At 45.7% G+C, this 15,173-nt stretch overlaps 1 protein-coding gene across 5 annotated transcripts in view; it reads right to left on the reverse strand.

Moving 5' to 3' along the window:
* The window catches only part of tp53bp2a (tumor protein p53 binding protein, 2a), a 28,180-nt gene that overhangs the window by 2,552 nt on the left and 10,455 nt on the right, over positions 1–15,173 (reverse strand). Inside the window, exons 4-18 of one of the 5 annotated variants that reach the window (XM_036126646.1) lie at positions 14,713–14,826; positions 12,886–12,956; positions 12,394–12,495; positions 11,215–11,389; positions 10,918–11,099; positions 10,652–10,816; positions 10,474–10,518; positions 9,002–9,049; positions 6,992–7,175; positions 5,110–5,160; positions 4,383–4,499; positions 4,149–4,270; positions 3,676–4,060; positions 1,473–2,317; positions 684–821 (exon numbers count right to left, since the gene is read on the reverse strand). In XM_036126646.1, coding sequence (XP_035982539.1) covers positions 684–821; positions 1,473–2,317; positions 3,676–4,060; positions 4,149–4,270; positions 4,383–4,499; positions 5,110–5,160; positions 6,992–7,175; positions 9,002–9,049; positions 10,474–10,518; positions 10,652–10,816; positions 10,918–11,099; positions 11,215–11,389; positions 12,394–12,495; positions 12,886–12,956; positions 14,713–14,826 — 2,744 coding nt within the window. The remainder of the gene's footprint in view (positions 1–683; positions 822–1,472; positions 2,318–3,675; positions 4,061–4,148; positions 4,271–4,382; positions 4,500–5,109; positions 5,161–6,991; positions 7,176–9,001; positions 9,050–10,473; positions 10,519–10,651; positions 10,817–10,917; positions 11,100–11,214; positions 11,390–12,393; positions 12,496–12,885; positions 12,957–14,712; positions 14,827–15,173) is intronic. The other 4 variants (XM_036126647.1, XM_036126648.1, XM_036126649.1 and 1 more) reach the window with 4 other exon arrangements.

The following is a 15,173-nucleotide window of genomic DNA, read 5'->3' on the forward strand; positions in this document are numbered from 1 at the left end:
CACTGTTTATAGAAGAAAGGCATATTAAGCCAACTCTATAGTTTGAGTTAGTGAATGTCTAATGATCTCACGTAACTTTGGTATACCAAGTAGGACAGTCATTTATTTTGAATATATGTTGCAGAAAAAAATGAAGAATCTTATGATGATATGGCACACTTTCAGATTCTCAGATGTGCAAATAATAAAAAAAAAACTAAAATAACTCAGCTATAATGTGCCTCTTAAGAGAGTAACTTTAACATGCATTAACTATTTTTAATCAGGCTCATTTGTAGACACCTACGTCCCACAACCGAGAGGATTCTCTACCATTTGTAACTTTGGGCTGCTTTTTAAAATCCAAAAATTAATGTATAAATAAATAAACTCTCTTGAGCCTTACAATTTTAATTTATGTAGAGAGTATAAAAATATATATATATATATATATATATTTCTAGTTCTTAAAGAGAAATCAGAACCAGCTAAAATCGGTCAACAGGTCAGGTGATCAGAAATAGGACCAAATCTGATCAATGTGTCGCTATTTTACAACGAAAGGATGTTTTAATGTATTAACATTTATTTGAGAAATCCAGGCTCATGAAAGATTACAACCATAAGGAAAAATAATAATAAAGAAAAGTAGGGAAAACCAAAAACTGCAGCAAACGTTTCACAAGGTGAAAAAAGGGTCTTACGTCGTAGATGATTCTCTGGACCAGGTCGTACTCTCCCTCCAGAGAGGAGTCCAGCAGCAGAGCCAGCGGGTTGAACTTCACCCTCATGCTGTGATCGATGCGTTCAGAACCAGGTTTACGCAGATTAGTCCTCTTGCCCTAAAAAGGCAGGTGGAAATTTTCATCACTTTGAATAATTTCAACAAGCGACCGTGAGTCCAGCTTGCTCTGCTGGAGCGTGTAGTCGCCCCGGTCCGATGGTGGAGCAGGGAAGCAAGGCGTTATTCCAGCTCTGCGTTAATCCAGGTTAGAAGTGACGGTGCAGTAAAAACCTAGTGTGTCCGTCTCAACCATCGTTATGCAACCCGACTAAGAACAAAAGTCCTTTAATTTTCATGCAGGTTTTAAAGGGAGGTGAGAAAAGTTGAACCAGAGGGAGGGGATCGGAAAATGGGTCATAACACTCGGACCCTATTGGTCCGTTCCATCAAAACCGCTTAACTGGTTTCTGTAAGAGCTTAGCAACAAGAAAACAAAAAAAAATTGTGTGTATTTGTGAAACTAAATATATCCTCTTAGCGTGAGAACGGGCCCCATTTTTCCTGAAACACAATAGCGGCGCTTTATAAGGGGTTCTTGTTATACAACTGATCAGTTTATCTCCGAGCAGCGGATCGTGAAAGCAGAACTCGCAGAAAGATTTGGAGGAATTTCTAAATAGAGCGACCTAAGCCGTCGGGTTGATAGGAATAGTTTAGAAAACAGACAACGACACATGACACAGTCGTTGAGGATGATCGGCGTTCGTACCGGAGGCAGCGTGACCTGTCCGGTGACCTCGGGCGCCTTCAGGTTGAAGGTGTCCTCTCCCAGGCTGTCCTGCTCCGCCCCACTGGGGTAGGGGGGTGGGGGATAGGGCGGGAACTCTTCCACGAAGCTTTCGAGCGGCGGGGGAGGCAGGTTGGCCGTCGGGTCGTCCAGGCCGGCGGGGGGCGGAGGAGGGAAGAGCGTGTCGTCGGGTCTGGGAGCCGGGTGGGACGGCGGAGGAGGCGGGATGATGAGCTCGCTGTCTGGGAAGGCTGAAGGAGGTTGGTTCTGCTCGGCGGGGGCCGGTGGCGGGACGCCGGCACCCGCGGTGTGAGATGGGAGCGCTCCTCTCTCCCCGGTCTGACCCGTGTCCGATCGGCCGGGTTCTGGGCCGCTTTGTGAGCTCTGAGCGTGCGGCGCCGCAGACCCGTCGCCCGCCTTCTCTGCTTCGCTGGTGAAAGCCGGACCGGCTGGAGCGGTAGCGCCGGGGTCCATGGCTTTAAAGAGGGTCTTCTGATAGAGCAGCTTCTGGATGTTGGGCCCTGCCGGACCCTCGGGCTCCGTGATGGAGCTGCGTTTCTTTAGGGGCCTCGGGGCGTTATAGAGCTTCTTTCTGAGGGCCTCCAGGTCCCCGTCGCTCTGGTGCCTGTAGGGGTTGGAAATGAAGGGGAGCAGCTTGGTGGGGCTGAGGGGACGGGGGATGCGCTCGGTTTCTGGCTGGGGGCCATCGGAGGCGCTGGGGGGTCCGGTACTATCGGCCTCATTGTCGAGGGCCGGGGAGCGGCGCTCCAGGTACGGATTCTCCAGATGTTGGGAGCCTCCACTTGGAATCACCGGTTTACCATAAACTACAGAAGAAAAAAAAAACACAGGAAGCAAAGAGTAAGTTTGGACATCAAGAGAAACCCCCCCCCCCCCCCCCCCCAGTGCTGTGGCTGATTCAAAGTAGAGCCACATTATTAAAGCCTTAAGTCCTGGATTTGGCATTGGCTGCTGCCACTTCACCAAACATGCCTATAAAAACAAAAACATGAATCCAACTTGCAACATTTTATGTACAACTATATTTATGTATAACTTACAACTCTTAGGAACAACTATGTTCACCAAAAATACATTACAGATAAAGTGTTTGTCTTGCTCCATTTTAAGGAGAGGGGATCCGAGCTATTACAATAATTTTCTCTACAGACTCGGTTCTAGAGAAGCCGTTGATCGTTTGGGGGGGAAAAAAACTAACAGGAGATGAAAAAGCTCCTCTAACCAGATGAGCAGATATTTACTGCAAACAATCTGTTTACAGGATTCACAGGTCAACTAACAGAAGGTGATATTTTTTACTCCTATGTTTAAAACGTTATGAGTTGAGGAACACCTACAATAATTCATATTTACTTGTAAATCCACAGTTTTTAGATCCTGTTAATTCTAGGTAACAATCTAAGAAGAATTTCTATGTGGATTTCATGATCAGGACACTCAGACACTCCTGAGTTCAGATCTTTTCCTGAAGCGGTTTTAATGACAGCATGTCATCCTTTCACTATGCAGCTGAGCTGTGAACACACGAGCCTTCCAAAGACAACACATCATTATTACATAAGATCATGCGTTTCACTTCAAAATGAATTGAAGAAAAAAGGGTTTAAAAGACGACTGCTATAGTATCTACCACACAAATGAACGGGCGCCTTCAACAACAAGTTGGATGCTACACAGGGAATCTCAAATTAGAACATCATCAGTTTACATTAAGGATACGGCTCCCTGAACAGCATTGGGTCATAGTTCTCTCGAGTCTACGGTTATCCCTGTTGCTTGGTCACTTTATTCTGAGACACTTTTTTCCTCCACCAAACTTTCCATTAACAGGCTTAAAAATAGCCCCCTGTGGACAGAAAGCTTTGTGGTTTACCCTCCTTCATGGAGATGACTGCCTGCTGGACAGCCTTCAACTCTTCCACACGATTTTGGAAGGCATACCATAAGATTTCTGCTTTAAGAATCGCATCCGAAAAATGTATTTTTATGCGATTTTCAGAGAAGGGGAATTGTACGTTTCCGATTTATTATCTAAATTAACATTTGCAACATCCTTCATTATGTCATAAATCTAATATTCTTCCTTTTTGAATTGAATCACTGAAATACACAACATGTTTTATTACATTCTCGTCTTTCATGTACCTGTGATTAAATAACTTACCGCTGAAAAAGGCGTTGTTGCGGGGTTGAGCCCTGTTGAGGACTCCCTGGATGCTGGGCTGCTGGGTGTACATAGAATAAATGGAGCTGGCTGCTGCGGTGGAGGGCTTCGTCAGGCTGGCCTCTTTGGAGGACGGAAGCTCTGGAGTGAACGGCCGGACGGTGGCCGCGGGCGGCGCGTCCTGCTTGGAAGGCAGCGGGAGCGTCTGGCTTTGGGAGGGCTGAAGGGGGCCGCGGCCCGGGGCGGGCGGGGGCTGCTGGCTGTAGGGCTTGGTCTTGGGGAAGGTGCCCGTGTTCAGGCCTGGTTTGATGTAAGGGACGACGCTGGGACCTTTTGGTTTGCTGGGAACGGGAGGGGGCACCTTGGCGGCAGCCTTCGGGGCAGACTAGAGAGTAGCAGAAGAGAGGGATTACTTTTTAGACGTGAGGGAGCGTTTCTTTTCTTCCCCTGTCAGCATGTTTTCTTTCTCTCACCTGTGCATCCCTGACCAGGTCCTCGCTGCTCTGGTTTTTGCGAAGGGAGCCGGCGGGAGCTTCCGTCGGCTCAAACATGGACAAGGGCCGCGCCTTCCTGTCTCTCTTCAGCTCAGATTCATCTGGTTGGAGAGTGAATGTAGAAGTTTATAATCAAAAGGAGCTCTTTGTTTAAAGATCCTTCTGGAAACCAAAGTATTAGAGTAGTTGAGATGCTGTGTGCCTTCATTTTACCTTGATCTATGCTGGAGTGGGAGCTCATCCGTGGCAGCGTTGAAGCTGGGCCGAGCCCGTTGGCCTTTGAATCTTGACCTGAAGAGTTCCAGTCGGCCACTTTTCCAGGCTGAGGACCTGAGGGACCGGCAGAGGAGGGCAAGGAGGTGAGCGGTTGTGCAAACAGAAAACCAAACCGTCAACACGCAAAGAAGAAATGAGGATCACTCGTATGACAAAAACACTAAGTTGAGAGAACGTCGCTCTGCTCATGGCTCGCTTTCGGATGACTGGCTAAGACGGAGCCAGTGGCCAAGGATGTCTGCAGCCAGATGAGCCGTGTAGCGCAGAGCGCTCGCTTCTAGCAAGATTAGCATCTCAGCGACGACAAAATGAACATATTTCCATAAGACTCGCAGAAAACCAGACGCAGAAGAGTCGTACGTCAATGCACATTGTGCAGGCGTGATCGGGCTGAGTCCGGACTGACTGTCAGCTCAAGTGAAGGTTATGCATTTGCTGTTGTGCATTTCTGACCCATTTAGAGATGCGGAGGGAAAGAACGCACCCCAAACTCAACAAGCTGGATTCAAACAGCGGAATACGAGTAAAAGGGAGCAAACAAATACAGAGCTAACGAAACGATGAATACCATCTAGTCAGAAGGGATCCAAAATCTGCAGGTGCAGTAAAAAACTCCTGAAAAGAACACACACACACACACACACACAAACACATGAGTGTGTACCTTTTCTTTTAGCCCGCAGCTCTTTCAGAGGCTTAAGCAAGAACATGGCTTCTGAGGGAGATGCATTCAAAAGACAAAAAAAGAGGAAAGCAGTCTTAAACCTTCAGGTTTCCTTTGCTCTAGACATGATGTCTGAGCCCAGGCACCGTGCCCCCCCACCCCCACAGGGGCCACGCAGTCATCGGCACAGCATCCCGGACTCAGCATTGTACTTTGCTCTACACTTCGGACGCTAGAGAGGAACTGGGAATGTTTATCAAGAGCAGCATCTTCTGCGTCTCCGCCCCAACCCGCTTTCTCTCTCTCTCTCTCTCTTCTTTCCATGCTGCACATCAACCCACCATGCAGAAGTAATCGCATGCAACAGGACAGGCTGGAGAAAAAAAGAAAAAAAAAAAACAAAAACACGGTAGTTTTCACTGCCTCCATGCTGTTCTGCTTTAAATGGACAAAAGTAGGTTGATGAGGACGACGGGGAACGTGAGAGCGTGATGACGTTCTGTAGCGAGAATCTTTGGTGTCTGATGAGAACTGTTTCTAACACTGTGATGCCCACAGATGGTCCATTATCCACAGACCGATGGATAAGAGAGTGACTCAAGTGAATCTCATTAGATAGTGCAATAGAAATGTTTGATGTTGCACTGGTCCAATGGATTTCCCCCCGGCTGTGAAACCTCGCTGGAACCGGATGCATGACACAGCAATCTACAGACAGAAGCAGTAACACACTGTGGGATCAATGTAAAACAAAAAAAAACAAAAAAGGAAGATACTAATTTGAGCAAACACCAGGTCATTTATAGGTTGAAAATCGTTTTTAGATTTGCCCGATGGAGTTGGTATTCCTTATTCCATAACCAAACACTGAGCATAGAGATGGAATCGCTACAAGCTTTAATGGCCGTCGACCACGCCACGCCAGTAAAGAGGAGGTACAGGAGAAGAAGGAAGAGCGGGGCCAAAACGACAACAGGAGAGAGACAAGAGGACTTTGTGAGGACCGACAGTAAGGTGGTCCACACAAACGCAGTAGAGGAGCCAAATGTTTTAGTTTAAAATCCACAATAAATTGAATAATGTCTAAAACAACCGCAGCTCTGAAGACCGCTGTTGTTGTGTTAGTGCATGTGTGTTAAGGGAAAGGCGAGGTCTTCGTTGGCCTACGGCTACTAAACACATCGTTTAGTAGCCGTATATGCAGCACCACGGGGAGCGGAGTCAAACTTTCACACCTCGAGAGAGAGTTTCACATGTTGTTGGTTTCGCGGTCGCTTCGCCTGGACGGGATCTCCTATCCGACCAACAAGTTTGCCAGATACAGCCAAACCTGCCTTTGTGTGGACAGGGCCATAGGCATCGGTCCCACAACCAATGTTTATATGCAGTAGGGCTGAACGATTTTGGAAAATAATCTAATTGCAATTTCTTTATCTTAATATTGCGATTATTTTTTCATTTTAATTTATCATGTCTTTTTAAACATATACAAACAACAAATCAATCTGTTTCATCGCTGTGCAGATTAGGTGCTAAAAGAGCCGCTGCGTCTCAACTCAGAACATAAAGGACTCTAAGTCACTGCAAATCTTATCTGCCTTTAGAAATTTTCAGTGAGGAGAAACAAGGGACAGGTCACAACAGACAGCGGACGACCGCTGAAACGAGCTACCTTCTGAGCTCAAACCGACGTCCCAATCAGCAGGAGCAGCAGCCCGCTTTGCTCCTGCAGGATGCCGGACATGCGCCCCAGACACAAAAGAAAAGGCAAAATAGGTTTTAACATCTTAGTAGTTAAGGACTCCATTATTCTAATGGGAAATACCCAGCTAACACTGCTGCCAAGTCGGCCCCCGTAGAGATCCAATCTACAGCTTCTCACCTGTGCCGGCCTTGCTCTGAGAGTCGCCGCCCGGTAGAGTGGCGGTGCCGTCTGGGTACGCCGGTTTCACGAGCAGATCGTGCCTCGCTTGACCCCGGGGCATGGTGGACGACTGGATGTAAGGGCCCACCGCCGCCACACGAGACGGTCCCGACTGGGGCCCGGCTTGGCCGTCGGAGGGCAGCTGTGGGGGGAGAGCAGGGGAGGGGGGAAAACAGAGCGAGATGGCGTTTGGTCCAAGCAGTGCAGCCAAGTACGGTGATCACAGATCAACAGATTAGACAATTATACATGAAAACTTGAAATAAAAAAAAATGGTGTCTGAAGAGAAACTAGTGATAGAAATGAGTATAAGACGGCATGCCTGCATTACTGTGTTTAAGCAACAACAAAAGGCAAGGCAGTGCTTTAGCTTTTATACAGGACAGTGTTGAGACATCCAACTGAAACAAACTAGGGACCCTGACCGTTTTCTGGCTAAAGTATGTTGATGCTGCTAATAATCTGGTTAAACAAGAACAGCCTCAAAAAACAGTTTTTCATTATCCTACATTGACAACGAGTGTCTCATTTAATAGTACCTCTAATAATGATAATAATTATAGCCATTTATGAATTCATGGTGGTCATTTGGCGACGTTCCCACCTACAGTGGTAAAGTACTGTAGAAAGTTGTAGAAAGTTGCGTAAAAAAACATAAAACTTAAGAATAGAAAGTGGCAGACGGCCACTTGATCTATTGTTTCTCATTAAGTTGTGAAAATATTTGTGAAAAGAACTGTTCATCCTGTGAGAACATCAAACCCTGAAAGCTGTAAAAGTTGGGATTGAAACTATTTAACCACGTGCAGTTTGGCAACGCAGAACCGCTCATTGTAACTTTTGCAGGGCAGCAGGCCGTCCCATAATGGCCACGCTTGATTTTTTTGTGAGCCTTTTACCACAAGCAGTGACAGACTTACGGCCAAAAAGATTGATACATTTTTGAAATTCTATCCTTGCTGAAACAGAAACCAACCCCATCGCCCGTCCCCGGATACAAACGTTTCATTTTCTGAGCTGGTTACTGGTAGCCCGCCTAATACAAGCTTTAAATAGTTACAATCCCTCACGTCTCAGAGGGACTAGAGTTTTCTGCTTGCAGCAAACAATGCAGCAGCACCACTCCCTCACCAGTTGCTGCCAACTGCTGCTCAGCTGCCTTAAAGGAGGCTCCTACACTGTTCCCTCCTTTACAAGTGGAACGTATTTGGCTGTTTGCAAGTATTTCCAATCACAAAAAACACGAAACAATCGTATGGAAACTACAGCAGCACGCGCCCCCCCACCTTCTTATATTAACGTCTTAAAACTCCAGCTTGCTACGAGAGTCACGTCAGAGAACCAAGTGACTTCATGCTGCCTATATGAGCAGATAAGCCAAACTAATTAACCAGCTAACATAAATTTATTATACAGCAAAGGCTACTATATAATATTCTGTGCAGATTGAAATCTATGTTTTTACTTTAGTCTATGCAGCAAAAGAAAAGTGAACATAAATACCTGTAATACTCAGTGTTCTATTATTTTAGCAGAAGTCACACCATAGGTTTCTGTTTAAATAGAAGTAGTTGGATCATGTTGACTTTTTTGTTTAAAAGTGTTTAAGTAGATGCTATATATAATAAGACCACAGTATTTTTACTTATGTTTATAATGAGAGACTCTCCTGCTGGCTCATGGCTACTGCTCAGTAATGCAATAAAGAAATAAAATTCTGATGCTTTTACAGTTTTCTGACCCAGTAGACTACCTGAAACTTCAATACGGTCATAAATAAATGATTTTTATGCAGCGTTAGCCAAAAGTGACCCCATTAATGAAAGTGAACATGCTCCAAAAGGTCATGCTATTAAGTAAACTGTAATAAGGAGATGATTGAAACCTCCGGTGCAAAGTCATGCTGCTTCGTTGTGATTGGATAGCAGATAGATGCATAATGTACAGCTGCAATACTAATTCAGTTACCTGACGGTGAGCGTCTTTTGAAGCCCTCTCTTTAGCAGGATAGCCATTCTTGAGAAAACAAAAAGCACAGACATGCAAAAGCAGTTCAAAACACCAAACAATCCTTCCTCTAGTCAGCGTAACATTAGCCTCCCTGTGTTAGACATAGACAAATAAATAATAGCAGGCGTGACCAGGGACGACCCCCCGGCTGGCAGCCCAGAGTATCCCTCCTCGGGTCAATGTGCTTTTGAGGATTGGTGACGTCTGCTGGTCGGTTGGAGGAAAGCGTGGCTTTGGGTGGCTTGTGTTTTTGTGCTGGTATGAAAAGGGATCGCTCATTGTGATTCAAGGCAGGGTGTGGGTAAATCACCTTCTCCCTCTGGCCTATTCTGGTTTTCATCTCTAAAAAACGCACGTGCGGACGCTTCTGTACACTGACCCTGCTTCATCAGGTTTGTCAGGGCAGTTAAAAAAAAACTAGCCGGGACGCTTTAATGCAGGCTCTATGCTGCTGATTAAAAGCTTCCAGCCAAAGCTCAGAAGGAGCTGGGACATACCCGCCATGTTATTTATTATTCATACTCTAACTTATAGGCCACTCTACACGTCCTACTGCGTTTACTTCACATACACTTCAGGCGGAGCCTAGCCAGGGGTTTTATTTCTACAACACAAAGTTACACATCAGCACGATTAAGTAGATTTGTGTGCATTCATTAAGTTATTGATTGAATCTTTATTTGATTGGCAGAAAAAGTGAGCGTGAGAGCCGATAAAAGAACATATGCTCAAAGGGGGTTTAGATCCAATTATAGGAACATAAGAAAACTCAGAAGAAGAGACAACCCCCCCCCCCCCCCCCCTCCATATTCTGTTTTATAAACGAGTCTGTTGACTCCCGTTTACAGTCCCATGGCAACGTGTGTACAAAACAACTCCTGGAACAGGGAAGAGTGGAGGAGCAGGGGAGACTAGACAGAACACTCCGTACGTGAACGTTTATCTACCAACGAGGCGTCGCCAAACAATGCCACAGGCAGCCGGCCACATTTTAACGCCCGCTACACGCTTTAGCTTTTACTTCACTAAATAAAGCTTAAAAACCTAAAATATTTGTAAAAAAAAAAAAAAAAAAAAAAAAATGGTCATGTTGCTTTAAGAGAACCGGTCGTCCCTTCCTTTTTCTTTTTCTTTTTTTTTGGAGAGTGAAGCCAAAAAAGATAGCATCTACAGAGACATTCCTGCCGGCCTGCCTTGATGACAGACGGCACTCATTTCAGCTCCCCTGCCGTCAGGACTTGTTTCTGCCAAAACGGGAATGTAGAGCGGGAGGGGCGAGGGAGTAAGAATGCAAAACGCAACACCGTCATATGATCATAGGGAGGGTTTTAGTCCCACGTGTAGACAAATCAGAGAGACAAATCAAAAGACTGAGGGAGTTAAATTCTCTCCCCCCCCCCAAACAGGACAATAAGGTCGAGTGGCCTTACATCAGCGCGGCTGATCCCTGAATACTGTGGCATCTGAGGCCCGAGCTGAACAGAGACAGAAACAGATTCACTTTACGGCCGCTAGGGGGCGCGTCATCAGCAGCAGCAGCAGCAGCGGCTCCAGCAGGAAGCCAGGAGGAGTTCTGGTAAACATGACGAGCAGAGACAGCAAACTTACCGGCAGGTTCTCCTTCTGCTGAAGCGCCGCCTTCTTCTTCCACAGCCTGTCTCTGAGCTCGCTGATGCGCTTGTCCATGGCAGCCACCTCCAGGTTGCGCTTGTTCAGGTTCTCCCGCTGTTGCTGCAGCTTCGAGTTTTGATCTTGATTGAGTTTGTTCCTCAGCTGACCACAGAGAGAGACAGACGGGAACCAAAATGAGAGTCAACGCATCCACATAGGCGAGTCTGACCGCCCTGGTCGGCGGTTTGCGTTATTTCGCTCACCTGCAGCTCTTTGTAGAGGCGGTCCAGTTCTGCCACCGAGCTCTGATTGTCGTGCATGTTCTCCTTCTTGCCGTTTTTAAGCGTCTCTAGCTGCCGGCTGAGCTCCTCCACCTTGGACGCGGCCATCACAAGTTCTCTCTGCTTCTGCTGGAAAAGGTTATTCATCTGCTCGATTTCTTCCACTGCAGAAATGGAGTGAGAAAAAAAAAAAAAAAAAAAGAGATGCAAACAGAAACATCAGGACGGGAGGTTCTAGTCTGAGCTGCCCTTCCGAAGCGAGAAGTCACCGAGGCTCACCTAATTTGCCGTTGCTGACGCGTTTCTGCTCCACCTGGCCCTTGAGAGCCCGGACCTTCTTCAGCCGCACCTCCTGGTTCTCTATGTTCTCCCGCAGGCGCTGGAGCTTCTCCTGCTCGGATGCCTGCTGCTGCTGACGCTGCTCCTGCTGCTTCAGGTAGCGCAGCCGCTGCTCCTGCAGAGGGCAGACAGTGGAAGCTAAGAGTTAGATCTTTGTGAGAAATCGGCATGTCTGCGTTTTGAAGCGGTACGGGACCAACGGCGCGCCGTGTACTCCTGGTTAACGTCACACGCATTTTCTGTTGGACGGCAGCGGGATAAGTCAACATGTTTCCCCAACCCCCCCCTCAATTCCACAGCTCTGTGGTAAAGAGCGCCGACATCCTGCAGCACAACGCGCTGAAGTTAGTAGGACTTCATAAAACTTCTTATACGTTTCATCTGTGCTGGATTTGGACTGCTTCGGTTTAATCTATTTGAGAATCTTTTTACACCGTTTGTTTCAGTCATCCAAGAAAAACAGAATCTCGCCGCGTGCTTTAGAGTTAAATCATGGCTTGATCTGATTTGACGTTATTAAATTACCAAGATGAAAAGTGTTTAACCTTTTAAAAAAAAGAGCCAATTCTAATGACAGCACTACAAGGCAAGCGTGTCACTGAGCTGTTCTGGAAATCTTCAGGCCATGTGTGCTGAAACTAACCCGTTTGCTGCCTGCTCGGCAGCCACATTCCTGGGCTTCCTATATTGTCCTCAGGCACGCGCGTACGGACAGAGGTCACATACTTCCAGACAGTCAGAGAGCGTTTTACACTTTAAAAAAAAAATGTTACATTACGGCTCTGTCAAACGTGCCCCACAGGTAAATCCAAACCAGAGTGTGAATCGGCTCCTTAAGAACAGAAGGGAGATGTATTCAGTTACCAGCAGGAAGTCAGCTAGATTTCTTAAGATACTAGAAACTAATCCCGCAGCTATTAACAATTCAGCTGACTCTGAGACCGCAGCGTACGTTCTTACTGCATCTGACCTTTTAACCCCAGCTTTTTGGGGCGCCCACGCCCCATTTCAAAACAACACCTCCCACCATTTGTGCCTTTTACTTTCATCTCGGCCACTTAACCCCCCCCTCATCTACTGAACCTTCTCTCCTCCTCTTCCCTGCACATCTGTAAGCACCTTGGAAGCCAGCAGTTGCTGTTGAGCTTCGATCTGCTGCTGCTGCCTGGCGGCCATCTCCTGCAGCTCGCCCAACGTCATGTCCATCCGAGGAGTCGCCACCTGGAGAGGGAAAAAACAGAAGAATTTGAGTCGCAATAGACATGGAGGAAAATGGAGCACCCTGCTCTCATTTGGTGCAGATCTCCATTCTGTGAGATCTGAACTGAATCACCAACCTCTTATTACGGTAAAAATACATCATTCACATTTAACAATAAATAAAAAATAATAATAAATAAAAAATAATAAAAAAGTCATATCTTGGTAGTGATATTAAAATCAACAGCTAAACTGAGCCACTGACAGACTTTTAGCTTCCTAAAATAAAACGTGTTTGTTTCATATTAAACTGTTGATTAACTCTTTGTTGCCTGGTTAACATGTTTTCTATCCTAAATAGTCTTAGACAGAAGGCTGCAAAGAGTTGCCCAAAGACAGGAAAGAACGTACCCCATTCTCCATCCTTCTTTCTGGGGGGGCCCTCACTCCATTCCTCTTTGCATCCGAGCCTCTTGACCCTCCTGTGTGATAAAAAAAATGATGAAAAAGAACCAAGATTTCAAGCATTACAATCTCCCGCAGTGCTTCATTAGAAGAATCACCTTTTCCCCCTAATTTAGAGACTCAAAAGGCAGCAAACTGTTTAAAGCAGTGGCCTTTTGCAGGCGGCTGTGAAAAATGATTGGAACTCTCCCTCCTGGCTGCGCAGGAGGACGCGCTCCAGTCCGGACAGACGAGCCGGGCTGCTTCTCTGGACGACCCGTGGGATAAGGACACTTTGTGACTTGCAATAATCTCGGGATTTAAACTAATACATAAGCTTCTGAGTCTGGGACCAAAACCGTGTCTGCGCTTTTTGACTGCTTGAAAACGAGTCGGGAAAAACTAGTATTTGAGAGAAACGTGTTATGCTGTCCAAGCCCTTTAGAGCCGAAACCTGTTTAAGTTAACCTTTGCCGACACGCTGCAACAACAAGCTGGATGGAAAAACAAGATGTGTTAAATATATATCTAAGTACAAAAGACACAGAACTGCGTTTCTCCATCGTATTCATACCCTTTTGGCCACGCACATTAATAAACACAGACACACAAAAAAAAGGTAATCCGGGGCTTTATTGGAAGGACAGAGAAAGGCTTAACTAACAGTGTGGGAAACAAGAGCAGCAGAAGATAACAAGAAGGGAAAACAACCACCTAATCCCATGGCTAGACTCAAGCTGTGAGGGGTAAAAGGGCTTAGTTACACAACCTGGAGCCGAGAAGGCAGCGAACGGCCAATAAAAAAAAAAAAACAACTCCAAAAAATAATAATAATCTGGCGCAAGGACAATGATTAGGATGCTCTGCTTTGATCTGGCTTCTAACAATAGGCTAAAAAAAGCTTGCTCAAGGATTTATAGTTGCTTATATTAAAAGGAGATATTTTTAGGTGAGCTTCTGCCAAGTTCTCCAACAGTTTCCTTATCTTAAGTAGAAAGATGTCATTTCACAGTGACTTTGTAGAAAAGTGAAACAACAACAGAGCAGTGGAAGGCTAAGAGCTAGTCAGACAGGCTTCCCCCGTGTTAGCTGATTTTAGTCATTCACTGCAAAGACGCAACTGGAAATAAGCAAAATTTCCTTAAAATAAGTGTATTTGTCGTTGATTTGAGCAGGTAAAAAATTGAAAGATTAAATGCTACAAAGATGTATTCTATTTGCCAATGGAATAAGATTTTTGCACTTAAAATAAGAACAACTCATCTCCATCATCTTATTTCAAGTGCTAAATGTCTAATTATCTTATTTTAGGGGTCAAAAAACTCATTCCATTGGCAGATAATCTTATTTACCTGCCCAAATCAAGGATACATACACTAACTTTAAGAAAATTTTACTTATTTTAAGTTCCGTTTTTGCAGTGTTTAAACTAATAAGGAAAATGTTCATATGGAGAGAATAAGTTAGTAGTAGATTTTAACACTCTTCTATCATCATGAAACGGCAGCTCAGATGGAAAATTCCTGTCCTGCTCAAGGCTTTAGAAACTATCCTAGCAGATTCAGTCTGTTGATCAGCAGAGCGTTTCTCTACTTTTCTACAAAGCCACCAGGTTATATACGACACCTGTCTACTTACTGCAACGGAACCATCAATACAAACCTCACAGAAACTCACTTAAATATTTTGTCCCTTTCATGTAAGCCGCTCTGGAACAATCTTTGGTTTGAAAACGTTGCTTTTTTAAATAATAAAATAAAAAAAAAAGCCCCAGAACGAGGCCTTGAAACGTACCAGATTCTCTGCCGGGGGCTCGGTTGTGGCGCAGAAAGAAGCGCACCTCTCCTCTGTGCGGCCCCCATCTTTGGAGCACATCCAGCATCCTCTCACCGTCACCTACAGGCCTCTCTGCAGACGGAGGGTGGCACAAAATTATACACAAGCTCTGAGACTGTGGAGGTTAAACCTGACAGGAGCAAGGTTATTCGAATCAGAACGCGGTGTTTGCTTTGAGAACGTAGTTTAACCCAGACCGGATGGGGCATCCTAATGAGGCCTCAGAGCACAGACTTGATGACAAACAAAAAAAAAAAAAAAAAACAGCGTGCCATTTGTGTGTACTCCGTTTGGCTGACATGGCACCAAAGGGCTCATCAGCGATTCTTGTGACATTTTCATCAGTGGATCTAAGCTCAGTGCATTCAGAGGACTGCAGTCAAGTAGAGGTCAAGGGAATGACCCGGTATAATGGCAGG

The sequence above is a fragment of the Fundulus heteroclitus genome, chromosome 22 (genome assembly GCF_011125445.2).
Source record: "Fundulus heteroclitus isolate FHET01 chromosome 22, MU-UCD_Fhet_4.1, whole genome shotgun sequence".
Lineage (NCBI taxonomy): Eukaryota > Metazoa > Chordata > Actinopteri > Cyprinodontiformes > Fundulidae > Fundulus > Fundulus heteroclitus.